This window comes from Mus pahari, chromosome 9 (assembly GCF_900095145.1).
Source record: "Mus pahari chromosome 9, PAHARI_EIJ_v1.1, whole genome shotgun sequence".
Taxonomy (NCBI): domain Eukaryota; kingdom Metazoa; phylum Chordata; class Mammalia; order Rodentia; family Muridae; genus Mus; species Mus pahari.
In genome coordinates this window covers 45,027,099-45,052,122 of record NC_034598.1, presented here as the reverse complement: position 1 = coordinate 45,052,122, position 25,024 = coordinate 45,027,099, and the positions used below count along the sequence as shown (strand labels likewise).

At 53.4% G+C, this 25,024-nt stretch overlaps 1 protein-coding gene across 1 annotated transcript; it reads right to left on the bottom strand.

The window, feature by feature from the left end:
- Positions 1-4,349: 4,349 nt before the first annotated feature.
- On the bottom strand, positions 4,350-23,859 carry Onecut3 (one cut homeobox 3). Its single transcript, XM_021205639.1, has 2 exons — positions 22,620-23,859; positions 4,350-4,639 (listed from the first exon to the last, which is right to left on the bottom strand). The coding sequence occupies exons 1-2, from the start codon at positions 23,803-23,805 to the stop codon at positions 4,350-4,352; spliced, it is 1,476 nt and encodes a 491-aa protein (XP_021061298.1). The 5' UTR covers positions 23,806-23,859.
- Between the last annotated feature and the right edge of the window lie 1,165 nt (positions 23,860-25,024).

Genomic DNA, 25,024 nt, shown 5'->3' with positions numbered 1-25,024 from the left:
CTCCAGAAGAGGGCGTCAGATCTTGTTACGGATGGTTGTGAACCACCATGTGGTTGCTGGGATTTGAACTCTGGACCTTCGGAAGAACAGTCAGGTGCTCTTACCCACTGAGCCATCTCACCAGCCCTACCTCTTGCTTTTCAAGCCTCTCCCCCAAGGGCTAGCATGGGAAGGGCTGCCCTTTAGTCTTCCTGTAGGGTCTGGAGCCTTCGAATGATCCCAGACACAGCCCTGTTTTCTGTTTTTCACTGAAAATACTCAGGAGGCCTTCAATCATGCCGTTCCCGAAGATATAACCCACTGACACCCACCCTTGGTTGCCTGATAGGCAGCCAAGAAAAGTCTACCCAGAAAAGCTTTGGTTGAGCCATTTTGAGAGAATAAGACAAAACATCTAGGTTTACATGTCCCAGAATCCTGGGCTGCAGTCCTGCAGGTGGGGACATCTAACCTCCACCCCAGTCCTGTGTATGGGGCTTGCTGTTGGAAGCCAACTCTTGGCTGCATCCTTGAGACCTGGCCAGGGAGAGAAGGGGCAAGAAGTGCAAGGCAGCCCAGGCTGGCCCGTGCCCACCTTCTTTCTGCACTTCAGGGGGTACAGAGTCCTTTTCTCCAGGGTCCCCAGGTGTCTTCAAAAACTGGATACCTGATGCCTGGGAAGCTGAGGATGTCCCAGGAGAGATGGGCAGGTCTTGAGAAGGGTCCTGGTATCTGGGGACATTGGGGCACTCGTGCATTTCCTAGTTGTCTGGTTTTGAAGATGCTTTGGGAAATTTATGCTAACAGGAAACCCACATGGTTGAGGGTGGGGAAGGAGTCCACGATGATAGATGGTCACCCACATGCAACCCAGCTCCAAGAACAGAGGGCAGAGGACCTCAGCCAGGCTGGACACACAGAACAACTGGGAGGAGGAAAGCATCGGCGGTCAGGTCTGACTTGCTCCAGGATTCATTCTCTCTCTCTCTCTCTCTCTCTCTCTCTCTCTCTCTCTCTCTAGCCCTGACTGTCCTGGAACTCACTCTATAGACCAGGCTGGCCTCGAACTCAGAAATCCACCTGCCTCTGCCTCCCAAGTGTCACCAGGATCCTTTTTCTAACCCAGGACCTTGCCACCCGCTTGGACATAGTTCCTTAGGATGTGGACAGAAACTGAGCCACAGGACAGGCCGACCAGCTCCTGAAGCACAGCCATGGGCCTGGCCCCCATGCCCACCCCCTCAGTTATGACCTCGGAGTATTCGGGCCATGTGTCAATCAAGCACCATTTGAATTTCACTTTTCATTTGTTTCTTAAATTACATTTGAACACAGAACACATAGAATCATAAATACTCTTAGAAGACACGACTCCATAAAACGAGGAAACAGAACAAGCCAGGGGAAGCTACAGCCACTGCGCGTGTGTGCGTGCGCACACACATGCCTTTCTGTCTTTCCTAAGAGATTCTTATACATAGGAAATCTGTGAAGGCCACCAGTCCCCCCAACTCGCCCTCCCAGGGACCACTGGCTTTGATGCCCTGACATTTGATGCACCTCCCATGGAACCGGTCAGAGATAAACATGCCATTATTTGCAAAATTATAATTTAACAGTATAAAGCTTCAAGTCACATAATCCCAAAACTAGCTAAGGTTTTTTTTTTGTTTTTGTTTTTGTGTGTGTGTGTTTTTTTTTAGCACATAAACTATACATTAAATATTTTGAGGTATTTCAGAGAGAATTGTCAAAGGCTAGAAGGAATTGTGCTGGACAGTGGGTTCCCTGTGTAGGAAAGATCTTTGGTAGGGTAAGAACCAGAAGGGAGATGGAGGGATGGAGATCCGCCTGGGCTTAGAGAGGGTGCTGATGTGTGTGTGTGTGTGTGTGTGTGTGTGTGTGTGTGTATTCTAACTTGTCACTGAGTCAGAGAACTTTTGAGGCAAGCCCTCACTATGTGAACTCACAAAGTTCCATCTGCTGGCCTCTGCCTCCCGAGGGCTGGGATTAAGGTCACCATGTCACCATGTTAAACTTCATTTTTTTCTGTGCTCATGCTGTGAGTCTCAGTCTGCTGGCTTATAAGACATGTCACTTGTACCTGCTGAGTACAGGGTGGGCAGGGTGGCTTTGGAGCTAGGAATCAGAAGTGTGGGTGTATAACGGAGAGAGGGAGCACTGTAAGTGTGTGTGTGGGTTTGTGTGAGTGTGTGCCTGTGTGTGTGTGTGCCTGTGTGTGTGTGCCTGTGTGTGTGCCTGTGTGTGTGTGTGTGCCTGTGTGTGCATGTCTGTGTGTGGCTGTGTGTTTGTGCCTGTGTCTGTATACTGTATGTGTTTTACATTTTTTAATTTTTTTAGCCAGGCGTGGTGGTACATGCCTTTAGTTTCAGCACTCAGGAGGCAGAGGAAGGAAATCTCTGAGTTCAGGGCCAACCTGGTCTACAGAGTGAGTTCCAGGACAGTCAAGACTACACAGAAAAACCCTGTCTTGAAAAACAAACAAAAAACAAAAACAAAATGTATTTTTCATCATATATGAGTGTGTGCATGAGAGTGTGGGCGCCTAGGAGGGCCAGAGGAGGGCATTTAGTCCTCTGACACTGGAGTTATGGGTGGTTGTGAGTCTCCATGTGGGTGCTGGGGACCCAGACTGGATCCTCAACAAGACCAGCCTGTGCTCTTAACCACTGAGCCGTCTCTCCAGCTGTGTGCATGTGCGTGTGTGCGCGTGTGCGTGTGTGCGTGTGAGCTTGCATGTATCTGCCAGCATGGGTGTGTCTGGGGAGACCTGTCACTTGATGAGGGGGAACAGGGGACTCTTTTCACTCTGAGCATTCTGCCTCACACCCGAAGGTTCTAGAAGCATCCATCCTAGCTGCTCCTGTGGGAGAACAGCGAATCGCTGAGGACGGAGGACACTCTACACACATCTTTGGTTCAATAAAAAGGCACTCGCCGACCTCGCTGTCCTCCTGTCTCTCTCTCTCTCTCTCTCTCTCTCTCTCTCTCTCTCTCTCTCTCTCTCTCTCAGGTGGGGGACAGCCATGGGGTGAAAGTGGGGACACCCTGGCTTCCAGCACAAACCCTTAGGGGTGGGGAAATCTTTGGTATCAAACGTGATCTTTCGAATCACAGCGTGGGCTCAATGAGGTAGCCTTTACAGGATGGGGGGGGGTTCCTTTTTCTTTTTCTCACTAGAAAGTTCTCTTGCATTCTCTAGGGAAATTGGGAGTGGGGGAGCCTCTCTGGGAGGCAGCCACGGGGAGTAGGGTTCAATGGAGAGGGATTCCCAGGATCTTGAACCCCAGAGGGGGAGGGGAAGAGACAGCCTCCTGGGACATGGCTGCCAGGCCAGTTTTGAAACATCACCCAGACTGGAGGGCTGAGCAGAGGGGTGGCCCCGTTGCATCTGACCTTTCCCCATTGTACTTTTTTTCTTTTGGCAAAACAATGGAGCAAGCAGTTCTCAGCTTCATCTTCTCTCTTCTGAGAGAGGTGTCACCAATGCAAGGCTTACCCCTGAATATCCTCTGCAGGGCGCTCAGGTTTGCACCCCAATCAACTGAAAAGTGGGTGATGAATTCCAGAGATTTCCAGAACTTTGCATCCAAGGGACACCGATGGTGCCTCCATGGCCCCACTCCAGATCTGGGAGAATCTGACGTCCCTCTCCTGAGATCCGGGGTGTCATCTTTGCTCTCTGGTGACCTTGTTACCTGTGTAGCATTCTTCACATAGCAAGGTGCTTATAGTGAACTCAGCCAGGGGTGCTGGGATGGAGGCATCCACAGGGCAGCCCTCATCTCCATCTGCCACCTTCTCCTTGGAGACAGGGGGCTCCCCACAGCTTCCCTCCCCGGCGTTAAGGCAGGGGATTGTTGGCACAGGCTATCCAGGCCGCTGGGGTCTGGTTGGCGGCTGGGGTGGGTCTCGGCTGAGAGGGGCCATCCTGCGGGGTGGGGCCGCGGCTCGGAGGGCAGGATGGGGCATAGGGGCGCTGTAAGGATCCAGCTTGTTTTGGCCACTTGGGATGAGTCTCAGTTCTTGGGGGAGGGGACAAGGAGACAGAGACCTGGCCTGGAGGAGGAAGTGGGGGAAGACAGGCAGATGTCTGCCTCCCGCTTTTGAGGAGGTCTGGAACCTGGAAAGAAGGGTTCTCTATTAAAATCATTTTTAAATACCCGGGTTTTGTTTGTAAGATGTGCTTGATTCTTGACCCACTCTACCCTCAGGGTCCCTTTGGAGTCCAAAATTGAGCGGGAGGGGGCTAGGGGGTCCCTGTCCCCTGGGGGTGGGGGTAGGGCTTGCTTTGGCTGGGTCAGGGACGGCCCCTCGCTCCCCAGGGCTAGCGTGTGTGCGTGGAAGGCTCAGGCCTTGGAGAAGGTGGCGGTGGCTGTGCCGGTGCCAGGAGCGGCACCCGGCTCCTCAGCCCAGCGGTTCATGCAGCGGCGACGGGCGTTCATGAAGAAGTTGCTGACAGTGTTGAGTTCCAGGCCGAGCTGCTGCGAGATGGTAGCTTGCATCTCCTTGGACGGCCGCTTGTTCTCCTTGAAGATGGCAATCAGCGTGCGGCGCTGCAGGTCCGTGAACACGAGGCGTTGCTTCTTCGGCTGCAGAGCCCTCTCCTTCTGCTGATCCTGCTCTTTACGCTTGCAGGCTGGGAAGGGGACAGAGGGGAGAGAGGACACTATGGGTGTGTGTGGGGGGGGCAGACACAGACACATGAGGAGAGGCAGAACACTGACCAGGATTGAGGAAACGTGGTCAAGGGGAAGGAGCAGGGACAAAGGGATGTGGGGGAGGAAGAGGACAGACTGGAGACACAAGGATGGGATGCCCCGGGATAAAGCATTAGGGAAGGAAGGGGAGGGGAGGAGGCCAGGCAGAGTCAGGGTCAGGGAGCAGAGGTCCGGGAATCAGTGTAAACTGGACCACTAGGAGAGAGGCAGGCAGAGACTGTCAAAAGTGGAGGACAGGACAAGCTAGAGAGGTATGGGGAAGACATGGAGTCACACAGTGTGGGCACAGACAAAGCAAGGGGCAGCTGGATAACACAAGTCAGAGCCTTCACTGACTGCAGCAGAGCCTCCAGAGGGGAGCGGTCCTCAGCTTCCTAAGCTAATCCTCCCCTCCTCCCTGGCCAGCCTCTTCAGCAAGGGCTCCTGACTCCAACCCCAAAACAGGCCCCTTCCCCAGAACTATGGGTGTAGGTGTTGTGCGCATATCCTACCTGACATGCTGTAGTCCCATCTGTTGAGGACAAGATGGGACTCAGGTGTGACTGGTCTGATGAAGACTGTGGCTGACTGTAGGCCCTGGGTTCTATCTCAAGCAGTAAAGAGCCCTGACTGCCTGTTGGCCCAGCCCTGGACCTCCCTGGGGACCTGTCCACCTCAGTTCACAGCCTTTGTCTGTTGTGAGCCCTTCCCCCTGCCTTAAATCTCCCAGGGAGGGAGTAGTTGGGGGTATGGCTAGAGGGTAGAGGGTCTACAAATTGGAGTTAGAATGTTTATTATCTGGTCTAGATACAACTCAAAACCGATACAAAGATGACCGGATAAAGCAGAGAGAATGACAGTTTGTAACACAATTCAGAGGGTAGCAGCTTGCCACCCTCACTCAGTGACCTGAGTTCAATCTCTGGAATTTGCATGAAGGTAGAAGGAGAGAATCAACTCTAAAACATTGTCCCTTGGGCGAGCAGCGGTGGCACATAACACATCTTTGATCCCAGCACTCAGGAGGCAGAGGCAGGAGCATCTCTGAGTTCAAGGTCAGCCTGGTCTACAGAGTGAGTTACAGGACAGCCAAGGTTTTTATTTTGTTCTGTTCTGTTTTGTTTTGTTTTGTTTTGTTTTGTTTCGAGACAGGGTTTCTCTGTGTAGCCCTGGCTGTCCTGGACTCACTTTGTAGACCAGGCTGGCCTTGAACTCAGAAATCCGACTGCCTCTGCCTCCCAAGTGCTGGGATTAAAGGTGTGCACCACCACCACTCAGCAACAGTCAGAGTTTTGAGCCAGGAAAACCCTGTCTCAAAAAAAGAAAAAAAAAAAAAAAAAAAACAGCATTGACCTTTGAATTCCATAAGTGCACCATGGCATGTGCACACACACATATGCATCATGCATACACACAGCAACAACAACAAATAAAAAAATGTAAATACATAGGTATGATGGTTAAAGATAATTGTCAGCCTGACAAAAGGTAGAATCACCCAGGAGACCAGTGTCTGTGTTTGTTTGCAGGGGAATTACTTGATGATTTTCATTGAAGTGGGAAAACATGCCCACTGTGGATGGCAGCATTCTCTAAGCTGGGGTCCTGCCTACTGTGGGTGGCAGCATTCCCTAGGCTGGGATCCTGCCTTCTGTGGGTGGCAATGTTTTCTAGGCTGGTATCCTTGGAGTGAGTGCCCTAGCATGCATGTTTTCACTGTCTCTTCTGACTTTAGACATAGTGTGAGCATCTCCCCCAGCTGCTAAAACCTTCACTTCCCCAGAGCAATGAACCCAGAACTATTAGCCAAGCAAACCCTTGTTCCCCTGAGTTGACTTTTATTGAAGTATTTTATCACAGTGATAGGGAAGGAAGGAAGAATCAGGACTGAAGCACATGGGTTTCATGTGGATGAATGGAAATGGGCAGACACATCTTTGTGACGTTTCAGAACCCTGAGAATAAATACAAATTTCCTAAAGCTTCCAAAAAGGAAAGGCAGATGCCATGGGAAAGATCCAGAACCAGAGAGGCTTTCAGGGGGTCAGAAACCAGAAAACAAAAATTCCAAGGACAGACAGGGCTGGAGGTGGCTCAGTACTTAAGATCATTTGCTGCTGGTGCAAGGGACCAACGTCCAGGTCCCAGAACAACACTGAGTAGCTAAGGTGTAGCTGCAGCTCACAGGACTCTGTGCCCTCTTCGAGCCTTTGTGGGCACTGGTATGTACAGAGACACACTCATACACGGAATCCAAAGTAAAGTCGCCAGGTGGTGGTGGTGCACGTCTCTAGTGCCAGCACTTGGGAGGCAGAGGCAGGGGGATCTGAATTCCTGGTCTACAGAGCGAGTTCCAGGACAGCCAGAGTTGCTGCTTAAGCAAACAAACAAAACCAAATTGATTAATTAATTTAAAAAAAAAAAAAAAGAGCCGGGCGTGGTGGCGCACGCCTTTAATCCCAGCACTTGGGGGACAGAGGCAGGCAGATTTCTGAGTTCGAGGTCAGCCTGGTCTACAAAGTGAGTTCCAGGACAGTCAGGGCTATACAGAGAAACCCTGTCTCGAAAAACCAAAAAAGAAAAAGAAAGAAAGAAACGGGGCTAGAGGGATGATTCAGTGGGTAAGAGCACTGACTGCTCTTCCAAAGGTCCTGAGTTTAAATCCCAGCAAACACATGGTGGCTCACAAACACCGGTAATGAGATCTGATGCCCTCTTCTGGTGTGTCTGAAGACAGCTACAGCCGGGCATGGTGGCACACGCCTTTAATCCCAGTACTATACAGAGAAACCCTGTCTCAAAAAAACCAAAAAAAAGAAAAAAAAGATAAAAAGACAGTTACAGTGTACTTATTTATAATAATATATACATCTAAAGAAAGAAAGAAAGAAAGAAAGAAAGAAAGAAAGAAAGAGAGAAAGAGAGAAAGAAAGAGAGAAAGAAAGAAAATAAAAAGAAACAGGAGGGGCTGGAGAGATGACTCAGAGGTAAAAAAACACTGGCTGCTCTTCCAGAGGTCCTGAGTTCAATTCCCAGCAATCACATGGTGGCTCACAACCATCTGTAATGGGGTGTGATGCCCTCTCCTGGTGTCTGAAGACAGCTTCAGTGTACTCACACTAAATAAATAAATAAATAAATAAATAAATAAATAAATAAATAAATAAATAAATAAAAAAAATGAACGAATGAAAGAAAGAGACAAGGAAAATGTATTTTCTACCAGAATATTCTGCCAACTCTCTTGATATTAAGCACAGAACTGGGATGAAGGTACAGTGGAATGATGTGTAGTGGTCACAGCGTTCATTCTAGCACAGAGACAGGGGCATCTCTGTGAGTTCAATCACAGCCTGGTATACATAGCAAGTTCCAGGACAGCCAGGGCTGCATAGAGAGCCTGTTTAAATCTCTGTCTCTGTCTCTCTCTCTGTGTGTCTTGTCTCTCTCTGTCTCTGTCTCTGTGTCTCTCTCTGTCTCTCTCTCTCCTCCCACCCCCCTGCAGGGCCTGCTGGGCTCACAGTAAGCTTAGGTAAGTGAACAATGCCAGAGCAGAAGAGAGCCTGGAAGTTGCTTTGTAGGAGAGGGTTCCCTCTGGAACTGCTGAGGTCTCAGCCTGGAATGGAAAGCTCCAGGGGAAGTCCTGAGAGCCTGCTGCCTCATGAATGCCTCCCTTACACAAGTCTCAATGAGTTGGTTTTGCCTCCCGCTTGGGCAGTGAAATTGCTCAGTGACTTAAGGATCTGCAGAGTCGCACAAAAGAAGAAATGGAATCCTTACTGTCTACGTGGCTGCACCCACAAGCATGGCCAAACCATGAGCATCCCATGCTGCTTCGAGCAAAAGGTTGATCTCTCAGCAGATGGGCAAGCTGGCTGGGGGCTGGGTGGGGTTTGGAGATGAAGGATGACACAAAGGCTGGGAGAAAGCTCTGTGAGTAAAGTCCTCAGATAAGCAGGAGGGCCTGAGTTCAAATCCTCCAAACCCACGAGAGTCTGCTCGTGGTGAGGTGAGCTTCGGAAATCCTAGCGCTGAGGACTGGGAGACAGACAGATCCCGAGAGCTCCTGGACAACCTTGCCTGGCCCCAATCGGTGAGACACAGGTCTCCTGAGAGACTCTACTCAAAAAAAAAAAAAAAAAAAAAGGTGGATCACTCAGTGGCTACAGCACTGTCTGTGAGCACACAGGATCCAGGTTTGTTCCCAGCACCCACCAGGGGCCTCACAGTCATCTGTGAGTCAAGCTTCAAGGGGATCCCACGTCCTCTCTGACCTCTGAGGTTGCCATGTGGTGCACAGACATTCAAATGCATAAAGTCAAACTAAACAAATCTTCAAACAAATAGTGTGAGGGGAATCCAGGACCTCTGATGTCACCCGTGCACGCATGAACACACGCACTGGGAGCTGAGGCACAGGCAGCAGTGGGACCCGTTTCGGTTACTGGAATAAAATACTGAGATGGAAAGAGATGGGAGGAAAGGGTTCATGACCACCCAGCTTGCACGCTTGCTTGAACTCAGCTGACCTTCCCCCAGTCTTTTTTTTTACATTTTAGTTTTATTTTTAGTTGAGAGTGGGGCAGTGTCTTGCGTGTGTATGTGCAGTACTTGCTCAGGCCAGAAGGGGAAGGCAGATCCCCCCAGAGCTGGAGACACCGGTGGCGCTGGGTGCTGTGGCTGTCCCTAACCACTGACCTGTCTACACAGCCCCCTCCCATGCCTTCTCTATTCACACAGTTCAGGACCCAAATCCAGGGACAATGTACCAGTCTTCTTCTTGACCAGTCATGGTGGTGCATGACTTTAATCCCAGCATTCGGGAGGCAGAAGCAGGTGGATCCCTTTAAGTTGACCAGCCCAGTCTTCAGATCGAGTTCTAGGATAGCCAGGGCTGCATAATAGAGAGATCCCAACTCAGACGATAACAGAGTACGAAGGTGATCCCTCACAGACAGGTGCACAGTCACCTACGCCATGGTCCCTCACTGAAACGCCATTCCCCAGTGGTCCTTGGTTGCCTCAAGCGAACAATGAAAACTGACTGTTGCCCAGCCAAGCTGCATGGTGAGATCCTGGCTTCCATCCTGATAAATATGCACCTATATTTGGCAAAGGCTGGCAGGTAGACGGTGCTCCATGCTGTCTTCAGAGTACAAAGTCAGGATGAGTTGGTGGCTGGACACTAACAGAAACAAAGGAAGATGCTCTTCCCTGAGGCTTTTCAAGAGGTGGCACCAGATACTCATCCTGGGTAAGTCACCCATCTACCTGTCTATCCATCCACCCACGCACCCACTCACCCACTCACCCACTCACCCATCCATCCATCCATCCACCTATCCATCCATCCATCCATCCACCCACGTATCCATCCATCCACCCACCCACCCGTCCGTCCGTCCATCCATCCATCTGTCTGTCCATCCACCCACCCACCCATCTGTCCATCCATCTATCTATCCATCCATCCATCCACCCACCCACATATCCATCCATCCATCTGTCTACCCACCCATCCACCTATCCATCCATCCATCCATCCATCCATCCATCCATCCATCCATCCGTCCGTCCGTCCGTCCATCCGTCCATCCATCTATCCATCCACCCACCCACCCGTCCGTCCATCCATCTGTCCATCCATCCATCCATCTACCCATTCACCTATCCATCCATCCATCCATCTGTCCATCCATCCATCCATCCACCCTCCCACCCATCCAACCACCCATCCACCCATCCATCCATCCACCCACCCACCCACATATCCATCCATCTGTCCACCCACCCATCCACCTATCCATCCATCCATCCATCCACCCTCCCACCCATCCAACCACCCATCCACCCATCCATCCATCCACCCACCCACCCACATATCCATCTATCTGTCCACCCACCCATCCACCTATCCATCCATCCATCCACCCATTCATCCATCCATCCATCCACCCACCCATCCACCTATCCATCCATCCATCCATCCATCCATCCATCCATCCATCCATCCATCCATCTATCCATCCACCAACCCACCCGTCTGTCCGTCCGTCCATCCATCCATCTGTCCATCCATCCATCTACCCATCCACCTATCCATCCATCCATCCATCCACCCACCCACCCACCCATCCATCCATCCATCCATCCACCTGTCCACCCCTCTACCTATGGCACCACTTAGCAACCTACTACTAGACTGTTAGAAAGGGACAGAAATACAGATTCTCAAAACACACAAGATTTTCATGTCAAGAGCTTTCTATGGATCTGTTATTCTGTCCTTATGATAAAATATTCCTTTTATTCACACAGAGACAGTAAATCATTTGTCTAGAGAGGGCCAGTCAGAGACAAACAGTTGACGGGCCAAACCTGGGTGGATCTTCTTGGAGTCTCTAAAGGGGAACCCCAAACCAGGGTAGGGGAGAGGACAGCCACAGAATACATCTGGAAAGAAACAAAGAGTCCCTTTTTTGTGGATGGTTCATAAAACCACTGCCTGCTCCCTGTCTTCCATGTAGTGACACAGAGCCCTGGCTCCAGGCTGGACTGCTGTCTGAACCCGTGGTTTACCTGATCCCCCACTTCCGGCTGTCCAAGAGAAGGACTCTGCAAGATGAGGCTACAGGGACCCTTAGCAGCTGTCAGCCTCTAAGTCAACTCAAGCCAAGCTCTCTCCATTTCAGTGCAGAGGAAACTGAGCCTGGGGCTGGGTACAGGGAGCATCAGGCCAGCCACAGACTCTTCACCAGGGCCAGGGCTGACTAAAGGTGTGGGTGGATCTCCATCTGAGAGGTGGCCTCAGTCTCAGTCTAGGCTGAGTTCTCTCTCACCTCCAATGATCATCTCCGCCATCTCTTTCAAACTCCCCCCTCCTAAGCACTGCCATGCACGGTGCATCTGCCCTCTTGTCTTCACCTCCATCTCCTCCTCCATCTCCTACTCCACCTCCTCCTCATCTCCTCCTCCATCTCCATCTCCCTCCTCCTCCATAGCCTTCATTCCCCTCCATCCCCCCTCCATCTCCTCCTTTGTTTTCCTCCTGTCTCCTCCTCCACCTTCCACTGTCCTTCTCTCTCAATCCCACCCTCCCTTCCCCCATTGCCACCCAGACTGCCAACTGTTCACTGCCTGCCACCCCCACCCCCCCTCACTTCTGCTGCCATTTTGGCTTGCTCTCTTGCTTTCTTCTCTCCCATCCACACCATTAACCGTGCTGTCCTCAAATCACTATTAAACATAGCACAGTCCCCACCCTGGACTCTACCCCCTCTAGCCTGGGCTCCCAGGGCCACCTCCAGGGCCCCATCATCTGTGGGGTCAGAGCTGCCTCACACAGGTGTCTTGGCAGCTGAGGGGCTGGGGTCGTGGTCCTCTTGTTCTAGGGGCTGGGGTGAGTCTACAGTCCTGTCACCAGTAAAACCAAGACACACAGTGTTCAGTGCACAAGCCTCATTCACCACCCCTCTGTCCTGATCTGTGGCTACCCCGGCTTTTTTTGGAAACCAGGGTCTCATTGTGTGGCCCTGGCTGCCCTGGAACTCACTGTGTAGACCAGGCTGGTTGCTGCTCCCACGTGTTAGAATTAATGGTGAGCACCATCATGGCTTGACAACTTAAAAAAAAAAAAAGATTAATTTTTTTTATTTAAAAATTTGTGTGTAGCTGTGTCTGCGCTGGGGCGTGGGCAAAGAGTTGCCTGTGGAGCTCCAGTGTTGCTGGATCTGGAGCTGGGTTGTAATCCCCCACGTGGCAGGGAACTGAACTCAGGCCACAGGGCCTTCTCTCCTGCCCCTCACCGTGGAGCTTGTGGGTTTGGTTAGACTGGTGGTGGACCCCCAGGGTCTCCTGTTCCTGCCTTCCCAGGGCTGAGACGACACATAGGTGTCATCACGCCCTGGGGTTTAAATTTTACATACACGTGTGTGTGTGTGTGTGTGTGTGTGTGTGTGTGTGTGTGTGTGTGTGTAGTGTGAGCGCCCGAGTTCCTGCCGCCCACCAGCTTCGCCCCATCGTCTTGAAATTCACATTGTGTCCAGAAGAGGGCAGGCGCTCCCGGTCTATTGGGTTATATCCTGCAAAGGCACGGCAGCTGGAGGCAAAAACCCTGAGTTTATGGTGTAATCTGTTTAGATCCCGGGTTTTGCACTCGGGGAACCTGCGTGGCCCGTTTCTTGGTTTATCTAGAGTTACTAGGGTCCACAGACCACCTCAGGCTAAGGCCTATTTGCAACTGTTCTGGGGTGGAACTCCCTTTTTCTCCATTGCTGGGAGGTGGCAGAAAAATACTTAATGAATTGAAAAAGATACGGGGGCTCCCCAGCTTCGCGGGGATGAGGTGTGTGTGAAAAAAGTTGAGGTCTGGGTCTCATCTCTCCTGTGGTCGCAAGAGCTGGTTAGGGGAGTCTCACACAGGTCAGCTTGCAGGGACCGTCCCCTCTAGGAGACGGATGGAGCAACTGTGAACAGATAACTCCTACACCTGAAGCCCAGCTGCACTGGCCTCGAACCTAGGAAGCCCTTCACTTTACTTCCTGCAAAGCCTTGGCTCCATCCCTATAAGAAATGATCCTAGGGCTGGGACTCAGTGGGCAGGGTGCTTGTAGCTCAGTGGACAGAGTGCTTATAGCTCAGTGGACAGAGTGCTTATAGCTCAGTAGGTAGAGTGCTTGTAGCTCAGTGGACAGAGGGCTTGTAGTTCAGTGGACAGAGTGCTTGTAGCTCAGTGGACAGAGTGCTTGTAGATCAGTGGACAGAGTACTTGTAGCTCAGTGGACAGAGGGCTTGTAGTTCAGTGGGTAGGGCGCTTGTAGCTCAGTGGGTAGAATGTTTGCCCAATATGCATTTGGCCTTGGGTTTCATTTCCAGCATTAAATAAATAGGCGAGGTAGCACATGTCAGTGAGACAAAAGAATCAGTTCATGGTCCATCCTTGACTACATAGGGAATTGGAGGCCAGCCTGAGCTATGAGAGACCCTGTCTCAAAAAAAAATTTTTTTTTAATTAAAGGGAAAGTTGGAGAGATGGCTCAGCAGCTTTAAGAACACTGGCTGCTCTTCCAGAGGTCCTGAGTTCAATTCCCAGCAACCACATAGTGGCTCACAACCATCTGTAATGGGATCCGATGCCCTCTTCTGGTGTGTCTGAAGACAGCTACATTGTACTCACAAACATAAAATAATAAAATTTTTATAAAAAATAAAAGAAAAGGAAAGAAATCAAGACAAGCATAGAAAGGTATCTAGCTGTCCCTCCCCAGCTCCACCCCACCCAGACAGCACCCCACAGCCCCTGCCCCCTCCCCCATCACTCCTGCCCACCTCCCTCCCTCCCCTTCTACTAAGCCTGGTGTGTGCTGAGCAATGGCGGCGCCCGTCCCCCCTCCTCACTCTCACTCCCGCAGCCCACAATTCAATACCAGCCTGGTCTCCGGCTGGGATGATGGCTGGTTACCGTGGCGACAAGTCCTGCCCCGCCACGAGCTGCAGGGTGGGGGCCTATGTTGGAACCAACAATCTCTCCCCATCATGGTGACTCAACCCAGCCAGGCTGAATTTCCCCCAAGATGCTCCCGAGAGGAGCCTCTCTGGCTCTGTGACTCTGCCAGGGTCACAAGTCCCCAAGACATTCAGGAAGGTGGTTCCTGTGGGTGGGAGGTCCGGGTGAGGTTGAGAGCTAATGGATACCTCAGTGGGGACCCTTCCCCACAGATTCCCAAACCAATTCCTTCTTCCCCTCCCCACTCTGCCCAGAGTCGCCCTTGAGCACCTGAGTCAGCGCCAGGTGTCAGAATGGCCCCCCTCCCTCCCTCCCCCCTCCACTCCCCTCTCCCTCCCTCCCTCCCACAGAGGACTTTAATGGCTTCATTTTCCAAGCCTATCTGGAACCGTCCACACACACCTGGCCTGCTCAGTGCAGAGGAGGGGCACCTGGGAGTTAGAGAGTCACAAGGTGGGGACATGGGGGCAGCCAGGGGCCGTTCCCACCTGGGCTTTCAGTCAAGGAGACCTCTCACTGGTCAATCCTCCATGGGGGTAAATGGAGTTAACAAATAGCACACCCCACACAAACTTTGAGACTCATGAAGTGCAGGTTGTCTCGAAGTTATTACATAGTTAAGGATGACCAGCTGAGGATGACCGGAACCCTAATGGAATGTCCTCAACAGGATCCCCTCCGACTCTTCTCTCTTTTGATTTAAGTTCTCGCTGCTGTAGCCCAAGCTAACCCAAACTCTTGGCAATTCTTCCGTCTCGGTCCCCCAAGTGCTGGGATGACAGGCGTGTGCCACCACGCGAGGCTGAGCGTCGATGTTTAATAAGTCATTTGCAAAGGGCAAGGTGGCAGTTGGAAGAAGAATTAGGAAAAGATGGCTGGAAAGGAACCAGGTGCCTGAAAACCAGAGGCCGGCCCAGCCAAGGCAGGCCAGCGAGGGAGCGAGGGAGTGCTTCAATCGTTTGTGAATTAATCCACTGATAAGGGCTCTCAGCCCTGGGCTCTGTCCCCGGAAGTGCGTCCTGTCTCTCCAGCGGACCACAGTTCCCAAATCACCTGACCTAGGACAGGCTGGAGACCAACAGTGTGGAGACCGCTGTGCGGTGAGTGCGGACTGGTAGGCCGCCCGGCAAACGACTAGAGCTCTTTATTGCCGAGTAACTCATAGGTTCCCAGCGGAGCCCGAGCAAGTGAGAGAATAAAAAATATAACTAACGAGGTCGTGTTTAGGGAGGGCTGCGTACATGCCTTTAATCTCAGTGCGCTGGGGAGGCAGAGGCAGGCAGATCTCAGAGTTTGAGGCCAGCTTGGTCTACAGAGCGAGTACCAAGACAGTCAGGGCTACACAGAGAAAAAAAAATCCTGTCTCAAAAAATCCAAAATTAGGGCTGATGAGATGGCTCAGCGGGTAAGAGCACCCGACTGCTCTTCCGAAGGTCCNGAGTTCAAATCCCAGCAACCACATGGTGGCTCACAACCATCCCTAACAAGATATGGCTCCCTCTTCTGGAGTGTCTGAAGACAGCTACAGTGTACTTACATATAATAAATAAATAAATCTTTAAAAAAAAAAGACAGCTACGGTGTACTTACATATAATAAATAAATCTTTTTTAAAAATCCAAAATTAAAAATAATGAATATTGTGGTGTGGGCAAGAGGATTTCGAGTTTAATGTCATCTTCAGCTACACTGAAGGCGACTGCGACTAGTGTGGGCGACATGAGACCCTATCTCAAAAACAAAACAAAACGCTAATACAGAATTATTTTTGCAAGATTTCTGAGGCCAGAAGAGAGAGGAGAAAGCGAAAAGGCAGCGCGGAGGGAGGGACGGGGCGGGAGGCTGCACCTCCTCCCGGCAACAGGGACCCTGCAAGCTCTCTTTCGAGGCGGTGCACCAACCGATCTTCTAGGATTCCAGGGATCCATCCCGCCCAAAGCTTGTGGCCTGCCCAGAGCCGCGGGGTGGTGTTTGTCGCACGTCCGGGGATCTGGGCCGAGGCAGGTCCTCTGCAGTTCCCCAGCGCTAAGTGTGGGATTGGTGACAAGGTCGGAGGTGCCCGCCAACAGCAGGGACTGCGTCCTCAGGCGGGCCGCTTTCCCTGGGACGTCCAGGGGACCCAGGCAGGCGCAGTAAGAGCACAAGTCCAGATCCTGTTTCTCTGTGTACTTTTTCAATGTGACAATAATTCAAGTATCTCAACTGTCCCCACCTGTGCCCACTGTCCCGGAGGAAGGACGGTCGGAATTAATCCGCCTAGGGGAAACTGAGGCCATAGGTGTCTTGAGCTGCCGGAGGGTCACACGGACCTCCCAGCCACGCCCGCTCTGGTCCCAGCCTCTACCCTCCCCCTCCAGCACTGCCTAGGGTATTGATCACCGTCTATTTTTAATTAAAAACTTGATTCAAACCAGCTTGAACTCTCCTGGTTAAAGCCAGGCTGTTCACAGGCTAACACAAAGAGAGCACGGGGGCGGTCTCGAGTCCTTCCCCCAGCCGCGGGAACTGCCAGGCCTCCAGGCTGCTGTTCCTTACCTGCTCCTCCAGCCCAAGTCCCCCCCATGCACGCAGGAGGGCTGAGGAGACCGTAGACCAAAGGCTGTCCCAGGAAGCTGCCTTCTGCATCTTAGGGGCTCTGTCAGGGGAGCTCAGAGTCCCCATAGTGGCCGTGAAGAGTCCCCCCCCCCCCCAGCTAGAAGCAGCAGGGCAGTGATGGGTGTGGGTTGTATTTCAGCCTGGAATGGTGATAGTTGATAGGGAATCTACAGCTGGGGAGTGCCTTCGTTCAGGCTAGGAATTTAGTTGAAAGAGGCTTAGTTTTTTTGTGTTTTTTTTTTTTAATTACTCTTCTTTTTCTTTTGGTTTGTTTTTTTTGAGGCAGTGTTTCTCTGTGTAGCCCTGGCTGTCCTGGAACTTGCTCTGTAGACCAGGCTGGCCCTAAACTCAGATATCTACCTGTCTCTGCCTCCCGAGTGCTGGGATTAAAGGCGTGCACCACCACTGTCTGGCTAAAATTACATTATATTCTGTGTTTGTATGGATGTAGGTGGGGGGATAGCACACCTTCAGAGATCAGAATGGAAGCTCTCCTTCCACCATGTACGTCCCCAGGGATTAAAAACTCAAGCCCCCAGGCTTTGCAGCCTGTGCCTTTCCCCAACATATCAAACCCACCTCGAGGGGTTTTTAGAAGGAAGGACCAGAGCTCAGCCTCAGCCTCTCTCCAAGCAGAAGAAACAGACCTGCCGCCTGCTCCTGTCTACCAGACTCTGGAGTGGTCATAGGAAGTGGCGACTGGATTTAGGGCAAGGCGTGAACTTGACTTCCCTCTGACTCCAGCTCGGGGTGGGGGTGGGCGGGACAGTTTGCCAGGAATTGAAGTCACAGCGTCCTATGGAGTCAAATGTACAAAGCTTGCTTCCTTCTCCACTGAGGAGGGAGAGAGAGAGAGAGAGAGAGAGAGAGAGAGAGAGAGAGAGAGAGAGAGAGAGAGAGAGAGAGAGAGAGAGCAGCTCACCAGTGTCCAGGACACTGTAACCTGATGAGGCCCAGAGCCTGGGCTGTGTGGCTGCTGTGAAGTGGGGAATGGGCTTACACCGTACCAGCTACTGCACTGGAAAGTGTCCTGTCTTTCCTTAAGGTGCACTGATGTCCTGGATCTATACCTCCTTGTTTCTGCAATGTCCTAGAGCCTGGGCTAGAATCCCTCCCCACCCTCCCCACCCCTCCCCATGAAGGCTGTGGGCATGGTCAGGGTAGAGCCCCACCTAGAATCCCCCATGCTGGGAGCATGGTCAGGGGCTGGACAGTTTCTTAGCGTGCAGGAGGCTCTCCATTGAAATCTTCCGGGATTGGCAGGCTAGTGGACCCATTATCTTGACCAGGTCCTGTGCTCAAGGATAAGGGGCTCCTTGTAGGGATTCCAGCATGCCCCTGCAAATGGTTCACAAAGGCCTTACACACCACTCATAGCCCTGGGGAGATGGCCACTGGGTATTTTCTGTGATGACCTAGAGTATTTCCACCTTTGACCCACGTGGGCTTGTGCCACTCTCCCAATTCCTTTTCAGGAGCCCCTGCCACACTCTGAGGGGCTTATGCAACACTGTCCATTTCTCAGATTAGGAAACTGAGACTCAGTTAAGAATGGAGCAAGGGGAGTCCCGGGTCTAAATAAGGCCTTTGGGAACAGACTCTACTTTCTGGGGTGTGTGGGGAGCTTTAGCCTTTTGTGTGTGTTGGGGGGTCTATTAGAGGTTTCCATGAAGACTCCAGCTCTTTGAGAATGAGAGGCAGGTCTGTACTTGCATGGGGACAGTGCTGGCCTGGCCTGCCTTTGGCCCTGGGTTCCAGCCCAGCATCCTACAGTGACTCTGGTGCACAGCAGTCATCCCCGAACCTTCAGCCTGGCCTCCATGACAGATCAAGGGACTCCAGGATGTGTTCACAGCCTCAGATGGAAGGGGAAGAGTTTAAACTGGGAGGTGGTGGTGTAGGAGGCAGAGAAGATGGAGCTCTGAGTTCGAGGCCAGCCTGGTCTATAGAGGGAGTTCCAGGACAGCCAGGGCTACACAGAGAAAACTTGTCTCAAAAAGCCAAATAAAACATAAAATAAAATAACAAGGGGCCAACAGCTATGCACCTCTCCAGTTTCTCCAGGACTCACAGGAGAAGAAACAGGGAGGAGGGTCTGAAGGACCTGTGGTCACACACACTATGTCTGTTTCCTGTCCAGTGCTCTGGCCTGCTGCCTCTGTATCTGCATTGTCCCCAAGTGCAGTTTCCTTGTGAGGAGACCAAGCAGTCCACAGCTCCTAGACCTTTCCGTGTGTGTGTGTGTGTGTGTGTGTGTGTGTGTGTGTGTGTGTGTGTATGTGTGTGTGGTGTATATGCATGGTGCATGTATGTTGTTTATGGTGTGCAGTGTGTGTAAAATGTATAGTGTGTATGTATGGTGTATGGTATAATGTACATGTGTGTACAGTGTGTGGCGTGTGGTGTATCTGTTAGATGTGTGGTGTGTGGTGTGCGGTGTGTATAGTGTGTGGTATATGGTGTGTGTGCGTATGTGTACAGTGTGTGTATATGTGTGTGGTGTCTGGTGTGTCTGTTAAATGTATGATGTGGTATGTGTGTGTGTACAGTGTGTGTATATGTATGTGGTTTGTGGTGTATCTAAATGGTGTGTAGTGTGTGCGTGAATTCCTGTCTCCTTTGAATATTTCATTATATTTGTATATTTTTCTGATCAGTTACAAAAAAGAAGATTTTTTTTTAGTCCAGAGTTGCAATTTAAACAATATTTGAAGTCGGCCGAAGCTATCGACCTGGGCGCACGGTGATGAATCACAGACGGTAATTCGAATTCATCGACCGCCCCACCCGCCAGGAGCCACCCCTCCCCCAGCTCCGCTCCCATAATCACAGTTTGTGACTGTCACTGGGGTGTGTGGTGGTGGTGGTGGGGCACACAGCTCAGAGAGGAGATTCTGGGGTGGTGTGGGAGCAGATGCAAATACGTCCCCCCTCTCGCATGGTGGAAAAAGTGCCTGGGAGAGCTGGGGTCTTCAATGACTACTCCCTACACACACACAATGCATGTTTTACATTTAGGGAAACTGAGGCATGCGGAGGACAACACACATTGAGGTAGGGCTGGTACTCTGCTGCTCTTTGCTGTGTTTCTTGGGCACAACAAAGAAAGGACTTATTCTCAGGGGTCCTCAAAGGAAGGAGAAGGGGGCTGTGTTTTACTGGGGCTCAGGGACCAGGAGGGGCCAGCCTGGCTTCAGCCACCTTCTGGTTTCTCCATGGCCCCCTCCCTTTCTTTGTGTCCAGCCTTTCTTTTTGCTTCATTCTGCTCTGGTTTCTCTCCCTCTCTCTGTCCCTCCACCCTTGCCTTTCTCTCCTGTCTCTCCAACTCACATCCCTCCCACACCATTCCTCTCTCCCTCCCATCCATCTGTCTGTCTGTCTGTCTGTCATCTCCCCACCTTCTCCCTTTCTCTCACTGGCTTTGTCTTGTAGGGCATTCTAGGGTTGGTGTCACTGGGGACAATGTCTTCCCAGTGAGGTTGTGACTTGCTTGGGTGGATAGTTTCCCTCCTGAGTTCATAGAAACCAAGGTCCAATTTTGTCCCCAGTGGGTCGGGGATAAGGGAGTGAGAGGCAGCGCTCGGCTCCAGGCTCGAGGTTTGGCACCTTCAGCTGTCACAGGCACAGGATGTTGAAGAGTCTCGCCTGGCCGCCCTAGTACCCTCTAAATGTCACAATTTACCGCCACTTAACTGCTTTTCATTTGTGCGGGGGACCAGAACTAAAGGCCTGACTCGAGCCTAATGACCCCGGCTGCCACTTCTGACTCCAGTGGAGTCTGAAGATGAAGACAGAGAAGGGACTTGGAGCGCTGGGTCACAGTGTGACAACCTGGACTCCCAGGAGGCTGATCTGGAACAGAACAGGCCAGGTATCTCATCCCCCCCCCCCCGTGCTCCCCTGAGGTGGCCACACTTTTAGAAGTGACACAGTCATCCTGTGACACAGTCTCAGGGAGAGATGCTGGTCACCAGAGCTGCGCAAGACAAGGAGCCAGTCTGGCCATGGCTCCTTTTGGAATGGCTAACCTATTGCTTCAAGTGGGACATGGAGGGCTGGTGGCCTTGCAGAATCTGGGACCCTGGGCCCATGTGTTGTCCAGCAGTTCTGTGGTGTGCCTGCCGTTTGTGTCCACAGGAGAGCAATTGGAACATCACTCGTGCAAGTGACAGGCGAGTGGCACAGGTTTGGGGTACACAATGGTTGTATTCCAGGAGGGGAGGTCTTGGTCTTAGAATCCACAAAGCACCTGACCCCCTGGGAGACAGTGGATCCCTGGCCATGCTCCCCAAGGAGAGCCATGGACAGGACAGGACAGGACAGGACAGGGGCTGTGTTCTGGGACAGGTGTCCTTGTCTCCCTCACTAGCAACAGGGCTCTTCAGATAAACCTGTGTGTGTTTATCCTAATGTCTTCCAGTGCCACCTGTCCCCCCAGGAATGCATGGCACAGAAAACCCAAAGACAGGGCGCATCTCATCACTGAATTATCCCACTAAAGACTCTAGAGGAAGGGGAAACTGAGGTGGGACTGTGTGTGTGCCAGCCTGCACAGCAGGCTTAGAATCCACAGAGCAGGTAGCACAGGCTCCAACCAAGCCCATGTCTATCTACCCCGCTACGCCCAGGGCCCTCAGCTTCTCTGCACCCCACACAGGCTTGTAGTGTGGTCTGGGGGTACAGTCAAGCCAGTTCTCAGTTCCTGCCTTAGGGGCGCCTCTCTTGAGTCCCGCTGCCCCGCCCCTCTCTGTGTTTGTAGGCAGAGGGATCGATGAGGCTCTGGAAACCGCTATTGTCCCTGGAACGGGGTGCACAGCCCCCTCCCCACCACGCCATAGAAAAACCCGCTCTGCCCAGACCACCGGCCTCCTGACACCCCCTTCCCAAACAAGGAGGATGTAGGGTCCGTGGCACACCCCCACATTCCTCGCTCGGGTGGGAGGGGACAGGTTAGACCAAAGGAGGAGACAACGGATCCCCCAGGGACTGGCTTATATGCCTCTGTGTGTGGGAGAGACTCAGGCAAGGCGCGAGGGAAGAAAAGAATAAAGAGAGGCTGGACTGGGAACCGGAGAGGCAGCTCGAAGAGAGGGACAGCAATTTGTCCCCGTAGAGAGAAGTAGAAAGGGGAACAGGAAAACAGGAGGGAGTGAGGCCCTGGGGGCCACCACGGGGGTGTGTGTGTGTGTGAAGGCCTCTGGTGGATGCCACTGAGCCCAGGGTCCCAAGGGCCGCCCCTCCCCCAATCTCAAATGACCTTTGCCAACGGCCAGAGGGGGGAGGGATGGGGGACTAGCAGATCGATCGTCAGCAGAGGCTGAGCTGCATAGGAAGAGAGCTCGGTGGTGGTGCTGGGGCTGGGGGCAGAGCGGTGGCCAGGCCTTAGCTGAGTCCAGTCAGCATCTGGAGCTTTGTGACTGGGGGGAGAGAGGGCGCCGTTGGTCCCTCTTGCAGGATGTTTGGGGACGAGGGGAGTGGCACCTCTGATCGCGGGGGATCGTGAACCCAAGGAACGTGCTACACAGGCGCGCATACACGCGCGCACACAGAGTCACGCGAGGGCTGTTTTAGTTTAGCACCCTATGTCTATGTCAGCCTCAAAGACACTCGACACTCTACACAGTCCCTAAAAGAACAGGGACGGCGACAATAATTGTATTTGCCCTCTTTCTATTAGCGACACTCGGCGATGCAGACCCTGGGTCAGCCTCAGAGGCTACAGGATCCCCCCTCGAGGCTGCCAGGACGCACTAGCCAGGTCCCTCATCCTGTGCCAACCATGTCCCCCAGGGTCGAGCCTCAGGGGCCCTCGTCCCTACCTGCCAGGCGCAGCGCCGACATGCGCTGGAACTCCGGCTCCTGCAGCCACTTCCACATCCTGCGGAAGGTCTCGCGGCCGGATTTGAGCTTGCTCCAGGGCTTCGGGTTGCGCAGCAGGTCGGAGAGCGTGCCCTGCGAGCGGCACAGGATGCGCTGCGCGAAGATGGCCTGCGGGATGCTGTAGCGCTTCAGCTCGGCAGTGATGCGCTGGGCCACCTCTTTGGTGTTGATCTCTTCGGCTGCGGCGCCGGCTCCCGGGCCGCCGCTGCCGCCGCCAGCGCCACCGCCCCCTCCGGGGCCACCGCCGCCTGAGTGAGGCCCGTGCGCCCCGGCTGCAGCCAGCCCGCCCAGCGGAGCCAGCAAACCCGCGGCCGCCCCGCCGGCCGCCCCGCCGCCTCCCGCGCCGCCGCCGCCTCCAGGCAGCCCTCGGGCCAGCGCGTCCTCTGCGCGCCCCAGAAGCGCCGCGTGTGGCTCGAAGGCGGCAGGTGGCAGTAGTTTGTCCCCGGCCAGGTGGCCCGGAGCCCCGTAAGCGGCGAGCGGTGGCGGCGGCGGCGGCGGCTGCGGGGCGCTGTGTAGAGCGGGGGGCAGCGCGCTGGGCAGCGGCGACAGTGGCGACCCCATGGTGGGCAGCTCCTTGCCATAAGGCCCGTAGAGGTGGCCCACCGAGGCCAGCGCCGCCCGCTCGTCGCGCATGAGGGTGAAGCTGCCGCTCACGCTGGCCGCCAGGCGCTGCGGAGGGGGCGGTGGCGGCGCGGTGGCCGGGTGAGGGTGAGCGTGCGGATGGCCTCCGTGCGCCCCGGCCACCGCGTGCTGGTGGAACTTGTCGGCCACGGCGGCCAGCGGCGGCAGGTGCTGCAAGGGTGTGAGCGTGGTGTAGGTGCCACCCAAACCTGGGGCCTCACACGCCATACCCATGGCCGGGTGCAGGGGGCCAGCCAGCTCCCCACGGAAGTCAGGGCCACCACCCGCGGCCCCTGCAGCCCCCGCGCCCCCGGCGCCCCCGCCCCCGGCGCCACCACCGTCCAGCAGGCTAGCCATGCCGGCCACCAGGCCTGGGCGCCCCGATGCCACTAGGCTTCGGTGTTGGGCCGCGGCGGAGCGCGCGTGGCCCGGGCTCAGCAGCTCGCCGGCTTGCGCGTGTGTCACCCCGTGCAGCCCCCCGAGGCTCTCCAAGCTCAACTCCATCCTGGGCGTCCCCTCCGTGTGTGCTCAAGGCCGCAGCATGGTCCCCACGCACTGGCCGACGCTCCTGGTGGCGGCGGCTGCTACTGTCCCGCTCATTCAGTGCTCTCGCCCGGCTTCGGCTGCTGCGAGCAGCGGCCACCAGGATGTGGCGGGGCGGCCGCCGCCGGCGCCCCGGCCCGGGTCTGACGTCAGCGCCCCCGCCCATCGCTCCGCCTGCACCCGCCAAACCCCCTGGAGCTCCAGGCTGGCTTACCGGGTCTCCCCATTCTGTTTGCCCTGAGAAGAACCAGAGGGATTGGGGTGGAGGACCGCTAGTCCTGGCTTTCTCATTCTCTCTCTCTGTGTTCTCATATAAGCGTCTTTGATTCTCTGCCCTGTACATCCCCCCTTCTGCCCCCACCCACCACCAGTCCCTGAAGCATGGCTCTATATGCCCCCCAACTCTGTTGGCACCCTCAGAAAGATGTGACTGTTTTTCAAGCTCATCCCCATACACACACAAAGATTTCAAAACCTCTTTTGGGGTGAAGTGGGGCAATTAGTAGGTCCCCAGAACAATCGCACAGTCTGCACTGGCCTCAAGCACAAGGGAAACCAGGCATTTAGGCATTTGAGCTTCTGTTTCTTCAATTGTGCAATGCGGGGGGGGGGGAGGCGAGGGGAGCGGAGAGAGGACATTCAGAAATCTTTCTTAACGGGGACTTTAGTGGTCTTTAGGCCCAGGACTGAGAAGACAGAGAGGCAGGTGGATCTTTAATTTGGAGGCTAGCCTGGTCTATGCAGCAAGTTCGTCAGGCAAGGGCTTTATAGTGAGTCTTTGCACCAAAGCAAATATAAATCCCTCCAAGGTCAGGTGTAGTAGTGCATGCCTTTAATCTTGGCGCTTGGGAGGCAGAGGCAGGTGGATTTCTGAGTTCAAGGTCAGCCTGGCCTACAGAACTGGATTCAAGGACAGCCAGGGCTACACATGGAAAAGATGACAGAGAGAGGGGGAAAATCCCTCCTAAGTTCCATTTAATTGGCTACCTTTCTGTCCCCAATATCTCTGGGGTCTAAGGATGTCTTGTCTGACATCTCTAGACCAGCTTGGGTTTCTTCAGACTGCGGTATCCTAGGAACTTTCTCCCTCTTCTCTCTCTTCTCTCTCTTCTCTCTCTTCTCTCTCTCTTCTCTCTCTTCTCTCTCTTCTCTCTCTCTTCTCTCTCTTCTCTCTCTTCTC

Excerpts from the sequence above, each read along its gene's own strand:
- Onecut3 (XM_021205639.1), bottom strand. The coding sequence starts at position 23,805 with ATGGAGTTGAGCTTGGAGAGCCTCGGGGGGCTGCACGGGGTGACACAC. Across the intron at positions 4,640-22,619 it reads GTCGGCGCTGCGCCTGGCAG|CCTGCAAGCGTAAAGAGCAG; the intron begins GTAGGGACGAGG and ends TCCCCTTCCCAG.